The following is a 22,035-nucleotide window of genomic DNA, read 5'->3' as shown; positions in this document are numbered from 1 at the left end:
ATGAAGGGGTGCACCTGGGTATTTGTGGCAACTTTACTTTGTCAGCAGTTTTGCCTCTTCAGAGTTATGGCAGCAAAGAGAGAGAGAAAGATGAAGAAAGAACCTAATCAGTATACAGAGCCTTTCAATGCTACCCTCTCAAACAGTGAAGAGCTGCACGGGCATCCCAAGGTAGGTGTTTACGTGTTGTCAGTGCTTGGTAGAACTTATTTCTGGCAGTAATGTGATGCTGGTTCCTTTTTCCAATGATTGAGGCAGTCTTGGCAAATTCTATTTGATTTTAAAGAGAAATGTTCTCTCTTTTGCCTGTGCATGATTGATTTTTCTAGCTTACTGAAGCAAACGCTGGAATTCTGGAATAATTTATTTTAGAATATGCATGACTGAAGTTCCAGTCCTACGGTAGCTGATTAAGTGTAAAGACATTTTGGAGTTCTAGTGTATGAACACTATCCTGTTCAGAAACAACTGATTAAAAAAAAGTCAAGTGGGCTATCGCAGTACAGCAGCGATCCTGGAATATTAATGTATCTCCTCCAGACAAACCCTTTATTCTCTGGAACATTATTTCAAAACTGTCTTAGGCAACAGTATACACACCTGAGCACGGCTGAGCTTTCTCTGCACTGCACCTTCCACCGCAGAGGCTGTGGTGATTGAAAATGACAGATGAGAAAAATTTGGGTGTAGTCAGATGATCTGCTTAATGTGATTGTGGCTCTTGTAGGAAAGGATTCAGGGAGACTACGACACTGAGAAAAGAGGGAGTCTCCCCTACCACACAGCCCCTTCGCTCTTTCTCTCTCTGGTCACACAAAAATGTCCCTTGTTTCAAATGGAGGTGACCTCTAAAACATGACTTTGATCACAAGCATTAGGGATGGCAGTCACTATAGCAATAGAGGAACAAACCTGTCAAAAATTGGGGCATGGCAGAGGGGGCAAGTTAGAACAATTGGGCTGACATTCTAAATATCCTGTTCAATGCTATTGTGAGAGTAATTGGTTAAGGTCGGGCAAGTCTGGGAAACAGTCCTCTATATAAAAAAGCTGGCTGCTACACTTAAAATTATCATTAGGGGACTGTAAGCGGCGTTTCTTCAGCTAATTCTTTGTTGTGTATTGCAGGACTCTGTCAGGACAGGTTGTATACACGCTAAATTCTTGAGGTGCTTATAATCAATCACTTTCTTCTACTCTCTCTAGAACTGCTTCATTCTGCTTTTGCAAAAGGGGCCAGATACATATCTGGTGCAGCTAAATTTCAGTCTATTCTGGAATTAATTTGGCTTGACGTGAAATGTATTGGACCGCAAGCACAATATATTCTGATTGCAAAAGCAAGCAGAAACTGGTCCTGGTTAATTCTGATATAGTCATACATACATTAGTGCAGGAAGAAACACAGTACTCGTACGGAGGCTAGTGGGCATTCATTAAAACAGACATTGTTTGGAAGCTGCAGTTTCTGTGTTGAAGTACTTTGCTTTAAAATATCCATGGCAAAAGTTTGGCTGCAGTAAGACCTGGCAAGTTCAGTGAAGGCAGGTTCTGTTTAATAAGGACAGGATGAAACCAAATCTTTGATGTAAATGCTTGTGAGCTCTGCTTGATATCCCTTCCCAAATTTTGCAATGTGAACTTTTCTCCTTGGAATCTATCTGAGGCTGAAGTCCGGGCTCCAGTTAAGTATTGCTTCTAAGTGTCATGGGTTGACTGTATTGTGTTTTATATAGCACCTGCCCAAGCTGAGAGATTATTTTACACATACTATAAATGCAGTGCTTAAGAATTGCCACCATTTCTGGGGTAAATGACAGCACACAAACCATCACAACTTGTATTCACTAAGGGAAGAAGTAAAGTAATAGTGAAGCTATCCTTACCTAACCTATCAAGTTAAAGGAAGTTGAAAGCAGTTCTCTGTCTCTTTGAGCCTTGAAGGTACTTCCCTGAGCAGATTTGTTTCACGAAAGGATGCCCTGCACAGGAAAGTGAAACAACAGCAGTGTCCCATTTCATTTCTCTGCAGCACCTAACAGGAAAGATGAAATTTTTTTTGGCCTTGTACAGTAAAAATTAAGGCTGTGTTTACCTTGGAAGACTCTGTGGCCAGCTGGTAGGTTTATCAAAGCAGAAAGAGCAGGAAATGAACTATTAGCTGAGAGTAGTGATTTTTATTCATACTGTTGAAAAGGTAGATGTGTTTTCCTTCTAATTAAGCAAAACAATGTGGGACAAATTTATCTTGGGAATTGTTTTTAAATAGGAGTGGAGAAAGCTCCCCTTTAACATTTACAGGGCATCTGGTGAAACCTCTATCCAAAACAGGGAAGCAGAAGTCTCAAATCTCCTGATAAACCTGATATTTCCAAGGAAATAATAAGCGTGTTGGATTTTTTAATTTGTTTTAAAAAAAAAAAAGCTTTCCTCCAGTCTTCTCTTTGCTGAGTTGCTGTCAGTGCCAAGCACGTGAGAGTTTTCTTCTCTGACACAGGTGGATTAAGAGAGAGAACAGAACATGACTGATGGATACAGAGGTTTTTATCTACTGGACCTTCTTACTTTGACTGTGTGTGACTAAGTACCTGCAGCTGCCACTTGCCAGGCTTGTCTTCCCCTTCCCAGGCATAGATCTTGTCTTGCAAGATGTGATATTATACTAACAGGGGTTCAACAGTAGTAGGTTGCCCAGTGGTTATATAGGGTTGACACTGGTGAGGAGTTACCATTTAATACCTGAGTAGAGGGAATCGAGATGGAGTCAGGCTCTTGGTGCCTGGTTAGAGGACAAGAGGCAGTGGGTACAAGTTGAAATAGAGGAAATTCCACTCAAACAGAAGAAAAAAAGCTTCTTTACTGTGAGGAGGGTCAAACACTGGAAAAGGCTGGACAGAGAGGCTGTGGAGTCTCCATCCTTGGAGACAGTCAGAACCTAACTGCACGTGGTCCAGAGTAACCTGCTGTGGTTAACCTGATTAGAGTGTGGGCCGTTGAACTAGGCAATCTGTGGATGTCCTTTCCAAGTTCAGCTTCTGTGAGCTGCTTTTAGCGGTAGTTGAGCTAAGCGACTCAGAGGCAGCATCCTAACCTAGGGAAGATTACTGACACTGCATCCCAGAGAAGCTTCAGGGATGATTTCAGGTTAACAGGATTTTACCTTCTGTGGAATTTCTGCAAGAAATAGTGTAAGGTTTTTAATTTAGTTACCTATTATGTAGCCAAGGGGTCCTTGAAATTTTATTTTCTTTGTGATCCTTCTATCTCTGTCAAATATCTAGGGCTATGTCTACCTGGTTTATTACTTAAACCTCTCTGAATTATTTCTTTGGAGCCTTTTGCTTCCAATTGAAAACAGCAGCTGGTTCAATGACATTGCACAGATTGCATTCCTCCTCTGTAAAGAGATTTCAGTCTTAGCCTGAAGTGTGTGATTGCATGTGTAATTGAGAAAAGTAATAGGCAGGTATTAAAGCCACAGGAGAGACTGGACCGTGACCTGTCTCTAATAGAAGATGTTATCTTTCATGTTTTATATCTGTCATCATTGTCAGTCTCGCTCTGGCGTGTTATGAACAAGAAGGGCTATAACAACACACTTCCTAGCAGTTCCTTGTGGCTCATGTAAAATAATGTTGGATTCATACATCTGACTCAGCATATCAAATAATTCAGTACTTGGTCTCATTTCTCAGAGCTGTTTGTAAGATTTTTAAAGCTCATTGTTAAAGTATGTAGTCCTACATCAGATGTGGCTTTGCGTGCTAGATGCATCGTGCTACACCTGTTATGTTGGTGCTCCTTAGTTCCCTCCCTTTTTGTGTTGTCCCTAAACAGAACCCTACTGGTCCATCCAGGGGTAGCACTGATTAACATTGCAGTACAGCTAACACAGCAACAAACATGTTGTTTTCTCACCCAGAGTAGCTCTTGCTCACATGAACTGTTCCGTTAGATTCATTAAATTCATTATGGGTGTGACCGCTGAAGGCAGTTTGCATTTAAGTGGAGGGGAGAAGCTTTTTTGACATAACCGTTTAGAGGAGCGAAGAATAATTTTTCAATCACAAAACATAGTGGGAATTTAGGTAGGAATTCCATTTTGGATTTGGCTAAGGTACCAAACCTAACACTTCTGCTCTAGGGAAAATTCTTGAGAGATCTGTAAAAACCACAAGTGGTCAGGACCTTGGTTTTACATCTCATTAATAACCAAGAGTGTGTATAACCATAAGTTATTAGCAGCTGACATAGGATTTTTCATGCTATAAAAAAAAAAAAGTGGTCTGTCACTTTTTAGCCTGTTCCAAGTCAAATACACTGCTGAAATAAATAATTTGCTCCTAATTTCATAATGAAGCCGACAATACTCTTGCTGGTGTAAATCAGGTGTAACAACATAGAAATTTGTGGATTAAGATAACCGAAATGCTTAGTCAGGTCCGGTTTTTGTCTGGTAACTGCTTAACTACTAAGCAAAGCATTCTTAAATATAATTCCATCACAGATGTACAAATACATGGATACCTGAGCAAAACTTGCAGGGCAGTAACTTCAGGCATGAAGACTGTGGACTGGAATGGTTAGATATATGTTCTTGGACACACATCTCTAAATAATTACAGGTGGAAAGGATGCTGTCCTCTCACACAATTGTAACCTTTTCATGCTTTCTCTCCATCCTCTCCCACCCTGAGGAATGCTTAGGTGTGCCTGAGAACACTTTGAGATGCTTTTTGGTGTGCAGACTTGCTCACAGGTACTGTTGACAATTTTCTTTTATTCATCCGGGCTCTGAAACCACTTTTGTCCATTTCACTTTGGTTTTGAGCAGAGATGCAGACTGGATCCCGCTATCCTTGAGTTTCAGTAAAGTTCAGATGCAGTTCAGAAATTTCTCAGGATCCAAACTCTGCTACTTCACTGTAGATTTCTGCTAGTAGTTTCTTCCATGCTGGCTGAATCTTGGCCAGAGACTGTGTGTCTCTGGGCAGCGTGTGCTGTTCTGGGAGTTAGAGCCAGAAAGAACCACAGGTTCTGCTTGTGTACAGCAGTCGAAATTACAGCTCAATTTGCCCTTTACTGTGAGGGAAGTCAGGGACAGATTGGGCTAATTTCTCATCAGTGTCATAAACTGGTTCTGAAGCGATAGGTACTATTATATTCAGATTCCAAAGTAATCTTAAAAGACCTGATTGAAAGTTCATTAAAAATCGCTGGCAAGGCTTGTGTTGATTTTGGAGGTACTGTTTCAAGTGTTAAGGAGTAAGCCTGATTTCACTGCAGTTAACATGAGGATTCCTCCTGACTCCGGTAGGTTAGCTTTGCTCTGTAAACAGCTCCCCAGGAGGGACAAGTCCCCTTTGCTGGGATTCCAAGGCTGTTCTCAGTCCTGACTGATACCTGAGTTGGCTGCGAGGTCTCTCTGGCTGCTGGAGGCTGCTGCTGCCAAGAAAAATAGAGGCTTGCATGCTTATTGCTGGGATTGCTTATGCATGCCATAGTAATTAAATAATAATACCACAAGGATGGAACATTCATTTTGACTGTCAATCATCCTTGTGCTGGAGAAATTGGGGAGTGCCATGACTGTCTTGTAGAGGGATTTGTAATTTAAGCATGCCACTGGAGAGGTATGGGATTTTTAAATTTTTATTTTTTTTTAACTTCGGGAGTTTTTCATTTATTTTTCTGGGATGTGGCATCTGGATTTCTTTTTTTCTCCTTGACAAGATGTCTGCTCTGGCCTGTTTCTTCACAGCTGGAGCTCCAGAAAGGCTGAGGACATCTGTTTGTCTTCACAGTTAATGGTCAGAGTCTGCCCATGATTGCTGGCTTCTGCTCCTAGCTGGCCTGTTTCCTCATTTTTGCAGTGGAGGGGAGTTTATGCCTGTCTTGCAGCCTGGTGGAAACCACGAATATTTGAATAGTCTCTTCCACATCTGCAGCAAATGCTGCATCCCAGTTCCTAAGGCTCTGGTCTTGTATTTGCTGTGTTGCGGAGACTGTGCCTTTGAGTTCCTGCCACGTGAGCCAGCCCTTTTTGAAGGATGGACTGATTTTATTTTCCTTTTCTCTGCAACCCAGCTGTTCTTTTGCTGGCTTCTGTTACAGCACTGAGGGAATACTCCATCCTGCCTAAACTGGGTGCTTCTATTAATAAGTTGCTTCCTTCTGTTTTGTGAACTGTACTACAGCTTTACCACAGACCTGTCAGTCCCAGTCACTGGGACAAAAAGACATCTCCTTCCCCTGGGCAAAGCACGGGTAGGCTTTTACCTGCTTTACATTTATAAGCTGTAATATTATGTATAATAATATTATAAAATATAGTATAACGTTCATAAACACAGTCTTCTGCAGGTGTGACTTTGTGTGTGGTGATGCTGCACCCATCTGTTTGCAGATGAAGAGGGGCAGGAAAGAATTATCTTCTCCCATCGGAAACCATTAAATCTCCATGAAACTCTGATAAATATGTTGCATGTTTGTTGTAGAAATAAGCTGCACCTCGTGTGCTGTTCTAAGGACTTTTGCAGACTTTATGAATGTTTGCCTCTGGACTGAATGTTTGCATGTTAGAATAGATAGAGAGGTTTGCACCAAAGGACCTTCTTGGCCTGTCTTTGACTTCTTATGCTTTGCAAAAATCTGCAGTCAAGCGATCTGTGGGATGATGATAGTGTTTTAGCAAGGTGATTAATCTCACAATACCAGGGATTTCCCGTGGTGCTCGATTCACGTTATGTTCCAAGGAAATTTCGGAAAGCTATTTAAGTCCTGGGTGCGGTAAGTAAAACAGGCAAACAGTAATTTAGCTAAAACAACCTGCTAGAACCCTGTGACTTAACACACAATCGACAGCTGACTGTAAATGTGGTTATAAACATAAAAGGCCTGTTTAAGGCTGATTTTGGTACAGAAATAATGAACTAGATTGTCATGAATAGTTTGTCTTGATCTTGTTTGTGGTATACCCTAAATTTGAGCATCAGGGGAGTATGCATAACCATACTCTGGCAAAATGTCTGGGGATATCCTTGCTTTGGCTTAAAGCACAGACGCCAGCCACTCTGCAGCCATCTAGCTGGAGGGGAGGATAAGCGGACTGCATGAATAGAGCAATTCAACGGGAGTAGATCTTTCTGTGGGTGGTGTCTGAGCAGTAAATCACCTAAGATTACTTGCTGAATAGAGAAGATAGAGTTGGCTTCACAGAGATTGTGATGTATGTTTAAGGAATACCCTTGCTCAGCTCACAACACATCTGATTTCTGGGGAGCTGCTCGTAGTCTGCTGGTTTGTAAATCATCTGTTGACCCAAGCTGTTTGAAATAAATAGTTGTGATCACATCAGCTCAGAAATCTATGGACAAGTGCCTTGTACTACACCCATCTGCCTGGATGCGTGCCGGAGAGAGCGAGCTTTCCAGGCTCTGCATCAGCTTAGAAGCACTGACATTCCTTGCAACCTCAAGCTGGAACTCCAGCAGACTTCTAAGATTTAATTTTGTAACAATTTATGCTGCATGGATTTTTCACAGCGCATCACACAGACTGTGGTCTTTCCTCTTCAAAATGGGCTTGCCCTGATATTTCTAGCTAGAATTTGCAATCCGCTGTCCAATTTGTGTTGCCGTTAGACAGTGACATATATTGAAGTTATTGGGACCTCAGCTGCGTTTTAGAGGTTGTTTCTACATGCTTCTGCTGACTGTTTGGTGAAAAGGAATCTGTACTTATAAGTGGTACTAGAAACATTATTAAAACTCAGTATGGTTCTCTGAGAAGTGGCAAGTGCCACCTCAACAGTTTATTGCTCTTGACAAGAGCGTGGCAGGGTATTGGTAACCAATGATTTCTGGTGTCTTTTTTTAATTTGAAGTTAGAAGTTCATTCCTAGCTTAGGAGAAAAACAACAGGTATGGCTATTTGATCACTTCTGGTTGTCTCCGGGAGGTGACTAATGGGAACGAGGGAGTCCAATAGGAAGTGGACCCAAATTCGTAATGACAGAACCTCTTTTCTGTCCAGACTTTGATTAGAAGAGATCCAGAACTACACACTGTAATGTCAAAGCTTCTCTAGACAATTTCTCTGTGGCTGCAATATACTTGCAGAACATAGGAATGGGCAAGGTAGTTAAATTTGGCAATGGACACCTCTTCTGTGATCATATGTGGACTTTGTTTTTCATTGTGATTTTTTTTTTTTTTCCTGTGTGGACATTTGTCACTCTACAGCCTGTGATTTGAAAGCTATGGAGCATTTCAAGGTTTTCTGTATGTTTTAATCTCCCTGTATTGCTTGATCGATCCAACTGATAAAAGTCAGATGCCAGTGGTGAACACTCTTTGTCATCTGGGCAGGTTTTCTGTGGCGCATATTAGGACTGTCAGAGGGCTGAAAGTCTCAGCAGCTTGAGAAAGGTCTCTGAGGTACACTGGCTCCCAGCTCTTGGCTCTTACTGATTTCTGAAGCAAAGGGAGCTGGGAGGCCCTGCAGGTGATGGCATATTAAATTATTAGAAGGCATTTTGGTGTTTTAAGGAGAGTATCTTCTGGCTTTTGGGACATTTCTCCTGGCAGGCTTAGCCTGTAACTTACGAAGAAAAAAAATTCTCTGAACCCATGTAGGGGCCAAAGAGACACAGTGATATCAGTCTTTGTTCTTGTTTCCCTTTAGATCCTAGAATCTCCAGACCCTCGAATCACAGATCCACGGCGGACTTGGATCTCCTTTGTTCACCGCCCAGATGATGGCAATACCTCTAAAAGGAGATGCAAAGGGAAAGACAAGAAATTAGTAGGTTATTGCTAGATTGCCATCAGCTAATAAATGTGCACCATGGCTTCCCTTCCTACTGCTGATACGCAAGGTGTTTTGTATGCTCCGGCTTTTGCCTTCCCGTCCCAGAGTGCTGCATTTCCATTTGTTTGTGTTTAGTTTCTCAAAGTATTTTGGAGAATTTTGAGACAGTAAGTGCTGTATACTTTGTAAGATAAGGTATGTGAATTCCACTGTCAACATTCATTTTTGTTTAAAGCAGCTGTTTCTTGGACTGAGACTTTTTTGGATTTTTTACTGCTCAGTAGAAATAAAATTAACATTTTTTTTCCCACTAGATAAGGTCCATATATCTCAAAGGATATGTTAATTGAGGTGTAGACACATCATTTATTTCAAATTAATGAATTACTGATTATCTGCTGAGTGATACTTGATCACGTGTGCACTTTTAATCTGCTGCTTAGACAATCTTGAATGCTTTTAATAATATCCTTTTATTTCTCAGGGAGCTGATAGGCAGGAGTGCTTCCATGGAGGTTTGCTGACGTTTAGTTGAGGAAACAGGAACTCCCTGGGAACAATATACATGAAAATAGCATTGATATCACTGTTGTATGTTCCTACTACTATTTTAAAGCTCTAATGTGTGTGAGGCTGACCTTTACAGGTGTTATGAATAAACTGTTTCAGTTTTTTTTCCTGAGAGCTCTACTGTTGCACCAAGCACTCATATATGTGATTGTTATGTCTGAGCAACGTACATTAGTAATGTGAAGTGTGGCTAGGTGGCTATTCTAGTTAGTGAATAGGCAGAATAAGAAGCTTAAAAGCCAGTAAGTTGCTTTGGTGATAGGAGAAGATACAGAAGCAGCAAACTTAAGTCTTGTGCGTGTTGTGCTTCACACTGTATATATGCACTTGAAGAACCAGTTTGTGTTTACCTGAGCAAAGTTTATCCTCCCACATAAAGACCTGAGTAAATTCCAAGTGCTGGAATTCACAGCTGGCTGGAGAGTCAGCTTAAGATTTACGGCACCAGGCCTGTAGCTGAACTGATAGCAGAGGGGGCTGCTCACGTGGCTGACAGCCCTGTAGAACTGGCTCATGGCTGAGAGAACTTTTGGTCTGTCAGTGCAATTTCCTGGTTCTAATTCACGTGGTTTTCTTTGGTTACTTCCTTAGCGTGGCCTTGTTGGGCCCCCAGGACCTCCTGGCCCCCAGGGACCTCCAGGAGCACCTGGTGCTGAAGTCACCCGGGAAGTCCTTCTGCAGGAGTTTAAGGAGATATTAAAAGGTAAAGACTGTAAGAGCTTTGTGCTTTTTGCGATCTGCTTCTTTTGGTCGGCACCATTGCAAAGAAAGAACTGGCTTTGCAAATGTTTGCCTTAAAGCATTCCCCTGTCTGGCAATCAAAAATTTGAAAAAAATGTTTCCCCAGTGCTGCTCAGTTTGAGTTGAGGAGTTGAGTGCAGGAGTCTAATTGCACAACTAATGCCTTCATAGACCAGGCTCTTGAACTAAGCCTTTATTCTCCTATACTTTTTCTTTTCTCCTCAGAAGCCATTGAGCGTCGAGCATCCCTGGCTATTTCAGCCCATCCTAGCCAGCTGCCTCCACTCCTGCTCTCCTTGGAGGAAGTTTCACCCCACAGACGTGTAGAGGAGGCATTCCATTGCAAGCTAAAAGGACAAGTCATTGTAGATAAGAAGACCCTGGTAGAACTTCAGAACTTCCAGTCGGTGAGAAGGGATTACAGACTCAACCTGTGCAACTCCACAACAGCCATTGTGCGTAGATCAGCTATAGTTCCCCTAGTCTGCAAAGCTGCTAGGTGGCTCTGTAAAGGTGTTTCCTCAAAGGGCAGGCTAATCTCAGAAGCTTGTCTTAGGCTTGGATGCTATAAATATAGCACTACCTTTCTTGTGATTGATGGAGGTAGGATCTCATATGGTGATTTCTGCACTGAAGCTCAATTGCAGTAAGATGGACATTTAGCATCGAGTCGTCTCCTTCCTGGCAAACCCAAAAGGCAGACTTTCTTCTCTCTTGCAGCCCAGCTGAATCTCATTACAGTTCTTACTGGAGTTCTAACAGGTCTGTGCAAGAGAGGGCTGTCTCACAGGTCCAAACAACAGTCTTTTTATTTCAGTTAATGATGGAGAAAGGCTTGTCCATGTTTGGCATTAGTCTGAAGGATCTGTTCTTATATTCAGTGCACACCCTGCTTAATTCCAGAGTAATGTTCAGATGTAGAAAAATGTCAGAGGCAGACAGAAGCCATTGGTTATAGATTTGTGAGCCCAAATAAGGCCATCATTTTGTTAGACGGGCAAGTGCTGATGCTCAAATTCTTTACATAATGTTTTGTAGAAGACTAATAAATATTACCTATATAATTTCATTCTACATCATGGGATGCTGTAGGTAATTATAAGCATGGTTACAAGGAAGAGGTTGAATTTTATGTTAAAGCTTCTACTAACCATGTCTGAAACAGTTGCAAATAGGATCTGAATTTGAAGTTTAAATGTTAGGCGAATTAATAGCTAAAACCAAATAGTTACTTGGTAATTGAGGAAGCTTATTCTAGACTTTGGAGTCACAAAGACTGTCTAATAGCACAAGGCCTTCAGATACATGGTTGGTTTGGTGACAAGAAGAGTTTGAAGAGTATGAACAGGGAATATGGCTCTCCACCAGCAGGGTTTGCTAATCTTGTTCATGCAGTAAGGTGCTGAGCTTTCTTCCCAGTTGCACCGAGTCCCATTTCTGAATAAACCTGTCCAGCAGTTCCTTTCCCATGGAGTAGCTTTGCTGCTAGGACTTCTCACAGCTACGGGACTAGAGGCAGTGGTTGTGTTCTAAACAGGGTGCTTTCCTGGCTCTTTCCCAAATACACTTGTGGAAGCCTGGTTTGACAGCACTGTGGGTGCTGGCACAGAGGCAAGATTGTACTTGAAGTGTGGGCAGGGCCAGAGAGATCTGCTGCCTCATTAATTAGGAGGGAAAATGTGAATAAAGACATCTCAGCAATCAGTGCGTAGGCTGATGCTTCCCATGCTTTGTTATCGTACGCCTAGCTTCTTTCTAATTGCTTCTGGCCCTGAAGCTGATGTGGGAGGGCTGGCAGGCCTCTGGATGCCAGCCTTTCATTTCAGCTTTGGGACAAGAAGTGTCTGGTTTTAGCTTGTGCTCTTATATAGGGGAATTTAGCAGGGAGTGAGACAGTGGATGCTCTTGCAAAGATGAAAACATTGTCTTTAAACGGTCCAAGGGGGAGAGAGAGAGAATTCCCCTCCCTGCATTCTGTCAGTTTAATAGTGTGAAGAAGTCAACAGTTTGATACTTCTCAGGGAGATGATAGGGATTGACTCTAATTCCTGGATTTGGACCTTACCCAAAGCATTTTGAGATAGTGGAAAGAACACGTGTTAAGAAACAGCCTATCACTTCTATACTCTGTCATTTGAGTATGGTGACTGAGTCACTTTGACCTTGAGAACTGAGAGAGGATGATGGTTTTCTCATCCCTCCGTGCTAAATTTCCTCCAAGAACATTCCCTCCCTCTCTTCCTCTAGCTCTCACAATTTCCTTAGTATCTGGAATGAAACACGTGATATTCCCTTCCCCACACCTCTTCCTCCTGTGTCTCACGCTTTGAGTTTTCTAACGATTGCCTCTTGCAAAAGCTTTCAGAAAGGTACTTTACACAGCGAGAATTGAAGTAACTGCGGCCTCTGACAGGCCGTGGAAGTGGGATTTATCTGGGGCCCAGGGACATCACTGCAATCAGGTCATTTAAGGCTAAGGTGGCCTACGTGCTTTTCATGGTGAAAGATCGCAGAAGGAGTCCTGGTGTCTCTAGTGCCTTGAGGTCAAGCTAAATGTCTACCAGTGGCAGCTGATTTTTATTGCTGCTCCAGGAGATGGGTGCATCCCCTGTGCGTTGTGGTTGCCGTACAGGCTGGGTTATCTGTTTCTTTAATAACAGATAAGTTAATGCATTACTTTCCACAGTGTTTATCACTGAACAGCTAAACTGGCAGTCCGTATCTCAATTCTCTGTGCACGGTTCCTATTTTCCACCCCGAGGTAAACTATGGAGCGAGTGAGGGAGACGTGGGGGTAGGAGATGAACTGAGGAAGAGAAGCTGACCTTGGTTTGTACAGAATGGCTGGATGCGAACTTGTTCGTTTGCTTTTGGTCTGCTAACTGAAATACCTGTGTGCAAGTAGTTAGTTTCTCAGATATAATTCCCTGCAGTGTTTGAAGCAGCTAGGTGAGTGTGCTGCTGTGAGGCAGCAAATGCAGCAGGGAGCTCTAATTGGCATGGGGTTTAATGGAATATTTTGCCCAGAAAACCTCTCCCTGCATTGTCTATTTCTATGAGCAAAAGAATAACAAAGCCACAGAGGGCATGAAGAAACAGGAATGTTTTATCAGTGATAATTTACTGGTGCCTAAAATTGCCTTCCATGCTCAGCCAGTGGTTTTGGAATTATGTTGCTGATTCTGCTAATAGCTGTAACGAGAAAGGAATGAATTAACTACGCAGTACAGTTTTGTACATACAGGGCTTGGATCTGCTCTTTCAGTGAGGTAAATCAAAAATAGCAGTACCAAAAATGATGGCCTAATGATAGCATAAGAACGGAATCAAGCTCCTTCCATAGTCTTTGTTGTTAGGTTAGCTGTTATTGTCCGTGTGGGTATACGTAAAGAAAATAGAGCTCCTTTTGTGTCTATATATGTGCACACAGGCACTCATCAGTGCACACTGATAAATATAGAGGCTTAGAAGTCATTGTATGAAACGCAGTTGTTCTGCAGTTCATTTTTACTTTTTTCCCATTGTACATATGTAATCTTAGGAGAAACGCCACTGCTGTTGCACATGGATATATTTTCACCACCATATGCGTATATAAAACATTTCTAGTAGATCTCTGTGAAATTTAACACCACAGCTAGACCTTGGTAAATAAGGACTGGGAATTACTCTTTTGTGAGCCTTCCCTGAGTTTTGCTGAATAAAAGCAGGTTAGTCATTTCACTCCTCCTACCCTGTAGTAACTCTCTAAACAAACACCCGCAGACACAAATATTTGCAACCTTACTTCCTTTCAAAGAGAAAGCTAAATAAATTATTCCTACCCTGCACTGTGAAAGCTGGCAATTTCTGGTTGCGATGAACCAGAATGGGGAGGCAATTAACTTCCTTCTGGTACTTGAACAAAGGTGTTCCACTTTTTTTTTTTTTTTTTTTTTTTTTTTTTTTTTTAGTGTAATAGCACCTGTGGTGACACTGCTACAAATTTGTTCACCGTGTCTCAGGCCCCTTTCACCATCTAATATTGGAAAGCGTACTCAAATATCAGGTTGTTGAGGTCACTCAGTTTTGCGTTTGTGCATGTTTTAGGGATACAGCAGCATGTTTGCCTTTACAGAGTCGGATTTGAACAGCTCTTCTGTCCTTTAAGAGCAATGTGGGGCAAATCTCTCAGGACAGCATTCATAGGAATGCGTTCACACTGCACAGAATGCCCTTGCGGTGGAAGCAGAGTCTGACTAATATGCTTTCTTGGCCCGTGGAAGCCACTCCTGCTTCTCCCCAGCTCTAGCCAAATTCATATCAGGCAGGCCAAAACTAACAATAAACATTTCTCGCAGAGTTTATTTTAGTCTGAGTCAGATAATCTGCTGTGAGTTTGACTCAGACTGCTTCCTTGCCATGAGGAGAAGCTGCATACTATTTTACTAGATTTTTGCCTGGTCTGTAGAATGCAATGTTAGGAAAAAATGAAGCTAAATATGGAACCTGTAAGAATCCAAGCAGTTGTTCTTTAACAGCATCAAAGCCACCTGACTTAGACCTGAATTGGGTAGAAAACCCCTGGATACTCATATGACTGTTTCCACTGTACTTATATCACAAAAAAAAAAAGCGTATAAGGTTCCAAGATTTTAAGCCTGGGGACACTGCTTGGTCCCATCTGGGAAGTCTTTGGGAGTAGTAGGGACCTCTTGAATCAAATAATGGGAGATCTTTTATATCCAAACATCAGCGGAGGCTAGAGGCCACTGGGACCAGCAGAGCATAGAGATGCAGTAAGCACAGTCTGAGTCAAGATGAGTTAGAAGAGTTGGGCAGTGAGCAAAAAGGGCATTTTCATCTCTCATCCTGATCATTTTGCCTTTTGTGGGACCAAATGCTGAGAACGCCCATCTGGAAGGTGTGCTCTGGGGAGATAAGGCAGTAGCCTTGCAAATTTTTTCAACTTTGTTCTCATGCACATAAGCTTGCTCTTTGTCGTAGGCAGGAGCAATTGTTGAGAGTGCTGGGGACTTCTTCAGGGTCTGCTCTTCTTATCTTACAGCCTCTGGCCAAAGGAGCTTTTCTCCGGGGGACAGGATTAAATCTGGCAACAGGACGTTTCACAGCACCCGTGTCTGGCATCTACCAGTTTTCAGCCAATGTCCACATTGGTGAGTGTTGTCCACAGAAGCCTTTTCTGTACTGCTTGAGAGGTGCAGGGAGGAGTCCTGGAGCTCTCTGGGTCCTGTTTGGTTTGAAGCATCCGCAATGGCAGCCCTTTGCAGTGAGCTATCCCTTTGGTATCATACCCAAAATCCTGTCCTTTGGGTACTTTGGCAGACTGATAGCCACAGCAGGCTGCTCCATGCAAACCAAACAATTCAACACTCCTCATGGAGGATGAGTTTAATGAAAAAATATATTCAGGTGCAGAAGTTATGGCTTCCATAAAAAACTTTTAGAAGAAATGAACATGATTGGTGATGTAGAACTGCATCAAGGCAGTTTTAACTGTGCTTTGTCACCAGTGCGTTCGTTCAATGACTTTAAACATTCAATGAAGAAGTATTTCATAATCCAACACCAGAAGGGTGCTTTCCTAAAAAGTCACAAGGTTACTGGTGCCTCTATTAAGCCAAACACCAGCAATTGGTGGTCTGCTATGTTGCAAAATTCCTTATATTTCTTCCACTGCTTTCCCCAGACCACAGTGAGTTGAAGAGTAAAGTCCAACTCCGAGCCAGAGATAATGTCCGGGTGTTGATCTGCATTGAATCTTTGTGCCACCGATACACGTGAGTTACTGCAATGCTGTTGTGGCAATTACTTTTCTCATATGGGCCAGTGTTTCAACCAGCTGTGGAAATCAGGTTCACCAACAGTGAATTTCATACAATAATTGCTTGTAGAACTTTTCTGAAGAGAGTGATTCCATCTGGCCCTTAGGTTTTATGTGGGTTTTTTAATTCTGATTTTTAACCTTTCAGTGCTAATTACTCTAAATATTGCATATGTTGAGAGAATTGTGAATGAAGTCGGCTGAAACTGGATATAGCTGAAGGTGCTGAATGCTCAGCTATCATCATAAACGTACAGAGCGAGAGAAACGCTTTAATTTTGTGCCAGAGGTTGTTAGCTCTATAAATTCAGCTGCATCCTGAACGGATCACAGCATCTCGCTTGTGTTGCCGTGAAAACGTTGGAGAGATGAGGAGAATGAATAAGTGGAAATTAGAGGTGAAGGTGTCCTGAGGCAGAAAGCTGCAGGGCTTGCGTACAGGTACATGGTCCCTTCTCACCAGCCCTCACCTGCCTTGTGGAGCTTGCTCAGACAACCATGCTGAATTTTCCTCTGCTGGGACCCATTAGCAAAACCTCCGCTAACGAAACACTTTTGTTAGGTCATGGCAACTTTGGGTGCAGCTCTTTATGCTGTGGGCCGCGGCATCAGCATACTGTTGGCTGCTCTTGGTCGCTTCTGTCATCCATTCAGCCGCAGCGTGTTGGTGCCGTGTGTCTCAGAAGGCCAGCTCAGGAGGAGTTTGGCAAGCTTTGCTTGGAGGAAGGGGCTGGGTAGCCCCTGGGCTGGGCTGAATTGCACCCAGCAGAGGGCAATGCTGCTTGCAGAGAGTGGCCACCGCTTCTGCTTGCGGCTGAGCCCTCCTCACGGGAGGAAAAATGCCTGTACAGGGCTGCGCAGATTTGCTCTGCCCTGCCCGCAGCTCTTCCAGTGCAGCTGTAGCAACACCCTTGCAATAGCACCACTGAAATATATCCATAAAACGACTCCACAGGTGCAACTTAAAACCCACGAAAACATAAATTTGCTGCTGGACTGGCTGCTTCAGCCCTCGCTTTCCCTGCTCCCTGAGTCAGAGTGCTGCAAATAGGACCGAGCTCTCCACAGGCATTTCAATTTAGAGGCTTTATTGGCAGGTGAATTTGACGTGAAGCCTAGTGTAATAAATAAAACTCTCTTAGGTTTCATTGGCCTGCGGAAAAGACTTGATTGGTATTTGAGCACCCGTTAGTAACGAGGGTAAGAGGGAGCTGTGCGCCCACCGACCTGACGGGAAGTCAAGGAGCTTGCTGACTGGAGCAACTGGCACCTCCTTGGCCTTGTAGACTGTTTTATAACAGTCTTTTACGATTGCAACACTTACAGTGAGGCAGTGACAGACTGGCTGCAGTCACAATGTCAGTAGAAGAAGGGGGGTGTAACTTCTTGCCCCTTGAAGGGATGCCTTATATTCTGGTAAGCTGCAGAACTCATCGGACATTTCCTTTCTGGCACTTGTGAGAATTCCTTTAGGTTGTTCTAAGAACGTACCTCAGCCTGATCTTGCAAACTGGGATGCGTGTTGACAATGAGTGATTTTTGGGACAGCCCAGGCCTTTAATTGCAGGGGTGGAACAGGTATGAGGAGTGCAGAGTCTTACTGTCCTTTTTACGAGTAGCTCTCACAATTTACCTGTGCACAGTGAAGATCCCGATTCCTGTCCTTTACTCTGCATAGCAAAGATCAGTCAGATTCAAATAATCAGCTTTTTTTTTTTTATTTATTTCATCATTGGTGCTTTTTTTTCTTTTCACCTACAACAACCTCCTCTTACCTTAGCAATTTCATGAAGAACAGGACTCGTGCCCCTAGTCCTTGCATTCCCCATGAAGAGGGACTGCAAGTTTCACAGAACCTTTTTCTACATGCTTTTGGGATGTAGAACTATATTTCCCCTTGGGATGTGGAAAAATACTGCCAGTTGGTTGGTTCAGTAAAGATTTGAGTCAATGAGTGGGTGAGATTTATGAAGCCACCTAAGAGGACTTAAAAGTGAAATTGAACCTGCAGATCTCCGAGAGTGAAAAGCCGTTCTCCCATCCTGACCTCCACACTACGTTGTCTTCAGTTACAGAATCATACAGAAAATCTAAATTCCATTTAAACCATTTTGCAAAATAACTGAAAATGACAGTGTTGAGTTTTTCTTCCTAATGATTCCACAAACTCCCAACTGATTTGATTAAGGCATTTGAGAGAGAACAAAGAGTTTTTCTTCAGGAAGGATCACTTCTGTCTCCAAGGACAGTCTCTCTCTGCGTCTTTTTCCTTTGCAGTCCACTCAGTCAACCTTACGGGAATATTATTAAAGAATAGATGGCAGTCTCTGCTTCCAGCATAACTTTAGTCTTGCCTCCTTGTTCTGATAAATGCAAGCACAAGAGTTATCTGAACGGGCACCTTCCCTGTGGGCCATGGAAACTACTGTGCCTTCCTCGTTGCAGGTCTTCGTAGCTGAAAGCTCCTGGAAAACTGTTCTGATTCTAGCTGGGATGTGTGAACAACCTCTTTGTCACATACAGCCCAGGCAGGTTTATTGGGATGTTTTGAGATTAACTTGCCATCTGAGGAATTTATAGCTACATTCTCCAAAGAACAGTAACAGTAAAAACTTTTTTTTTTTTTTTTTTCCTTAGAACTGACCCAGATGTTAATAGTTTAGATAAAGCTCTCTGATGTCTGACTTGGAGTTTTCGTCAGTTGTCCAGGGTCACAGTTTGTGATTGGTTTGTCCTGCAGGGACAACAGTGAGTTGGACAGTAGTGGGAGTAAAGCAGCGTCAGCATTGGCTGTATGAGAGACCCCTCTCTCTCATACGGTGGGTGAGAGTTTGACGGGTCTGTGGCATGGAAGGAAGATGGGTGGAGGGATGGGAACCTGTCTGGACAGACATTCTGCTGGCACAGGCTGAGCTGCTACCCGGGCTTGTGGAATTTCCTGGGGATGTCAGCGTACACAGTCATTCATTTGAGGGAGCTGAAAGAGCCCTGAGGGCTTTCGGCTGAGAGAGATGGAAACTCGGAGGCAAGGAGACAGTTGGAGTAGAAGAGATTAATGGTGGGAAGTTCCCACCCAAGTCAGGCTTTTGGCAGGATATGACACACAGACTGAGCTCTTCAATCAAGGTGGTGCCAAGTGGCTTGCTCTTTCTGGGCCAAATTGCCCCTACCTTTTATGCACATTATTTCCTTGCAAGGAGGCTGGAAACAGCACGTTTGCACTTGCTAGCTTTCGTCACCACCACTTCATGGAAAAAAAGGGAGGAAAGAGGTTGGTTTTCTTGGGAAAACAACTAGATCTGCTACCACTGGCTAGGCAGATTTCAGAAGAACCAGCCAGGCACAGCGCTCTGTGCTTTCATATTGCTTTGGAACTGAGCTTACGTGGCTTGTTCTGGTTGTTGATGTCTCGGACACCTCCTTCCACCCTGAATCCTGTACAAAGGAGCTGAGTTAGAGTTCTGTAATCAGAAGGTGCCACAGAGGGCAGCTGTCCTACATCTTGCTACTGCAAGGAATGCGATGGCTATTAGAAAACGGTATTAGAAAAGAACAGTGCTTGAGGGGTGATCTGGAGCTCTCCCTTAAATTTTAACTGAAGCACAATTTATTTATTTTTTTGGCTTGTATGTGACCCCTATCCTCCCAAAACACCTTTTAGCTGCAGAATATATTCTTTCTTGCATAGGCTGACTACATATATTGTTAAGGTGAAACAGGTCTTTCACACCTTGAAAATGAATGAGCTGTTACTGGCAGGATGCATGTAGCTAGCTCTTTGCAGAATAACAAGAGTATAAACTATTGTGGTGGTCAACAAACTGGGATATCTGGTATGTAGATAAATGTAAAGGACATGTTTAGCACCTTTTCAGGGGTGGGGGATAGAGACTACAGGACCTGGAGAAAGGCCTCTGTGAGAGAAGGGGACTCCCGGTTCCTGCCTCCAGCTGAGTTTTGCATTCACAATCCTGTATGCTCTGTAGGTCTTCCATTAGACGCTGCAGTGAGGACAAGGGTTTACAGTTCTCTTTCCAAGGCAGCTGATTACTGCTAGAAGTACAGAAGGGCACTGGCACCACGAGGTCTTCTTTCTAGGGAGGTCATGAGACTATTGTCATTCCACATCCAACTCTTGTGACTGCCTTAGGTGTTTAACCAGTTTGTTTTTCTTTTGCTGCTGTTTAGGTCTTTAGAAGTCATTGCTGGTCTGGAAAGTAACAGCAAAATCTTCACTATCTACGTACACGGCTTACTGCAGCTGCAGGTAAGCCCATGCGGGCCGGGAATCACTGGTTTGCTCGGCAGGCTGCGGAGTTATTTACCGGCAAGGCTGAATTCTCACCAGGAGGTGGGGAAGTTTTTCTTAACCTGCTTTCTAAGGTTAATGAAGTTAAATGCCTTACCTGGGGTGACTAGAGAGGGGCGGGAAGGGGAACAAAAGCTAGACTTGTGGTGCACGTTCTGATCTTAAGCCACAGAAGTAACCTTCCCTCTAAGAAATGACAGTAAACATTCTTCCCTCTCGAATGTCCCCTTGCGTTGTCAAGATGCCAATTGCCTTTCCTATTTCATAGAAGGGAATCTGAAGCACAGGTGGCCACTTGACTAGTCCCCCAAAAAGATGCTAGTGCAGTAAGGATCCAGTTTAGTCCTAAACCTATAACAGTTTCCCTACAGAAAGTTTCTTCCACTGACTCAAAACTGTACTGCTGCAATAAAAATGTTTGGTTGGATCCTGTTCCCAGGAGCCATAGCTAAGGGCAGGAGGCTTCTGTGCTTAGTTCATGGTAGCAAAATGCGTTTTTTCTCTCCTTTTACACTGAGACAAAGTGTTGGATATTTTCCTTTCCCTCTTGTTCTCTCTGCAGGCTGGCCAGTACACCTCCATATTTGTGGACAACAGTGCTGGAGCTCCCATCACCATTCAGAATGGATCCGATTTCATGGGCATGTTAATGGGCGCGTAACGTCATCTGCAGCAGTGTAGCAGGGAAGGATACGAATTAGAGCCTTGCAGTGTATATTTGACTGAAGAAACCTTTACTTTGACTCTCGAAGACTGCTTCCTGTCACTGTTGTCATCTTTTTAAACAAGCAAAGAGCCTTTCTTTTCACAGATACTTCAGCTTGCTTCCAGAGGCTACTGCTTTTCAAGGTCCACATGAGTTCGTTCGTCATACAAAATATACTTTTATAATTCAGAAACAAACTCTGTAATATTTAATTTGTGCTTCACCGGATGCTCACTAAACAATACACTGAGATTTGGGATTTGTTACATTATAACTTTATTTCACAATAGCACTTGTAATCAGCATGTCTTTTGGGATTGGTATTGTGGGGTGTTTGAGTTTGTAAATGAAGGATTGAGAGGGGAAGTAAAACAGTGGCTACATTCTATGTGTTGTGGAGGAAGGAGACAAGGATTTGCCAGCAAAACGGCTTTTTTCATACAATTGTAAACGGTGCAGGCCCTCTCTCACGTTCAGAATAGCATATATTTGACAAGAAGCATGTTGAATTCTCAGACAACGCCTGCTTCAAAGATGGGAATCCAAGGTCTGAACTCTTCAATTGTGGTTCTTTATATCTAAGTATTTCCTCGATCTTATTGATGAAGCTGAATACCTCGCTGCCTGTGCAGTTTTGTTTTTATGAAAAGGTGAGGCCAACGGCACCAGTTCCAGCATGAACTCCCTTACTTATGTTCTTATGTTTTAGTAAGATATACATGTGGGTTTGGACTGCATCACGTAAACAGGGTCCTCTCGGGTGCCAGATAATCATTTGTAAACCTGTTAAATGCATTACGCTGGTTGTCAAAATCCTGGCAAAGACAATGAGGATAGCAGCTTGGGATCAGATACGTCACCTGTTTGGTGCTTGTTAACTGCAGTGAAATAATGAAAGAAGACATGAGGCAAGGCTTGCTTCCGTCAGGTGGCCAGGGTCAGAGGGAGTCTATCTGAGCTCTGCTTGGAGGGTGAAAGTGCTGTCAAAGACCGTCCAGTGAACGTTTTCTGGATTTCCGCAACAGTAAGCATGCGATTGACCCCCCCGAAGCAGCTTTTCTTATAGCTCCAGGC

The 22,035-nt window shown here is 43.1% G+C and overlaps 1 protein-coding gene across 1 annotated transcript; it reads left to right on the top strand.

Moving 5' to 3' along the window:
• Positions 1-20,916, top strand: C1QTNF12 (C1q and TNF related 12; the record flags this gene model as incomplete). The annotated part of the gene is made up of 8 exons (XM_082493430.1): positions 1-171; positions 8,686-8,805; positions 9,973-10,084; positions 10,348-10,529; positions 15,170-15,278; positions 15,812-15,902; positions 20,135-20,213; positions 20,818-20,916. The coding sequence occupies 8 exons, from the start codon at positions 1-3 to the stop codon at positions 20,914-20,916; spliced, it is 963 nt and encodes a 320-aa protein (XP_082349556.1).
• Between the last annotated feature and the right edge of the window lie 1,119 nt (positions 20,917-22,035).

Source organism: Vanellus vanellus (assembly GCF_965231255.1).
Source record: "Vanellus vanellus genome assembly, chromosome: 20".
NCBI classification, from domain to species: Eukaryota; Metazoa; Chordata; class Aves; order Charadriiformes; family Charadriidae; genus Vanellus; species Vanellus vanellus.
Note: the sequence above shows the minus strand (reverse complement) of the source record. Positions and strands in the feature narration are given on the sequence as shown.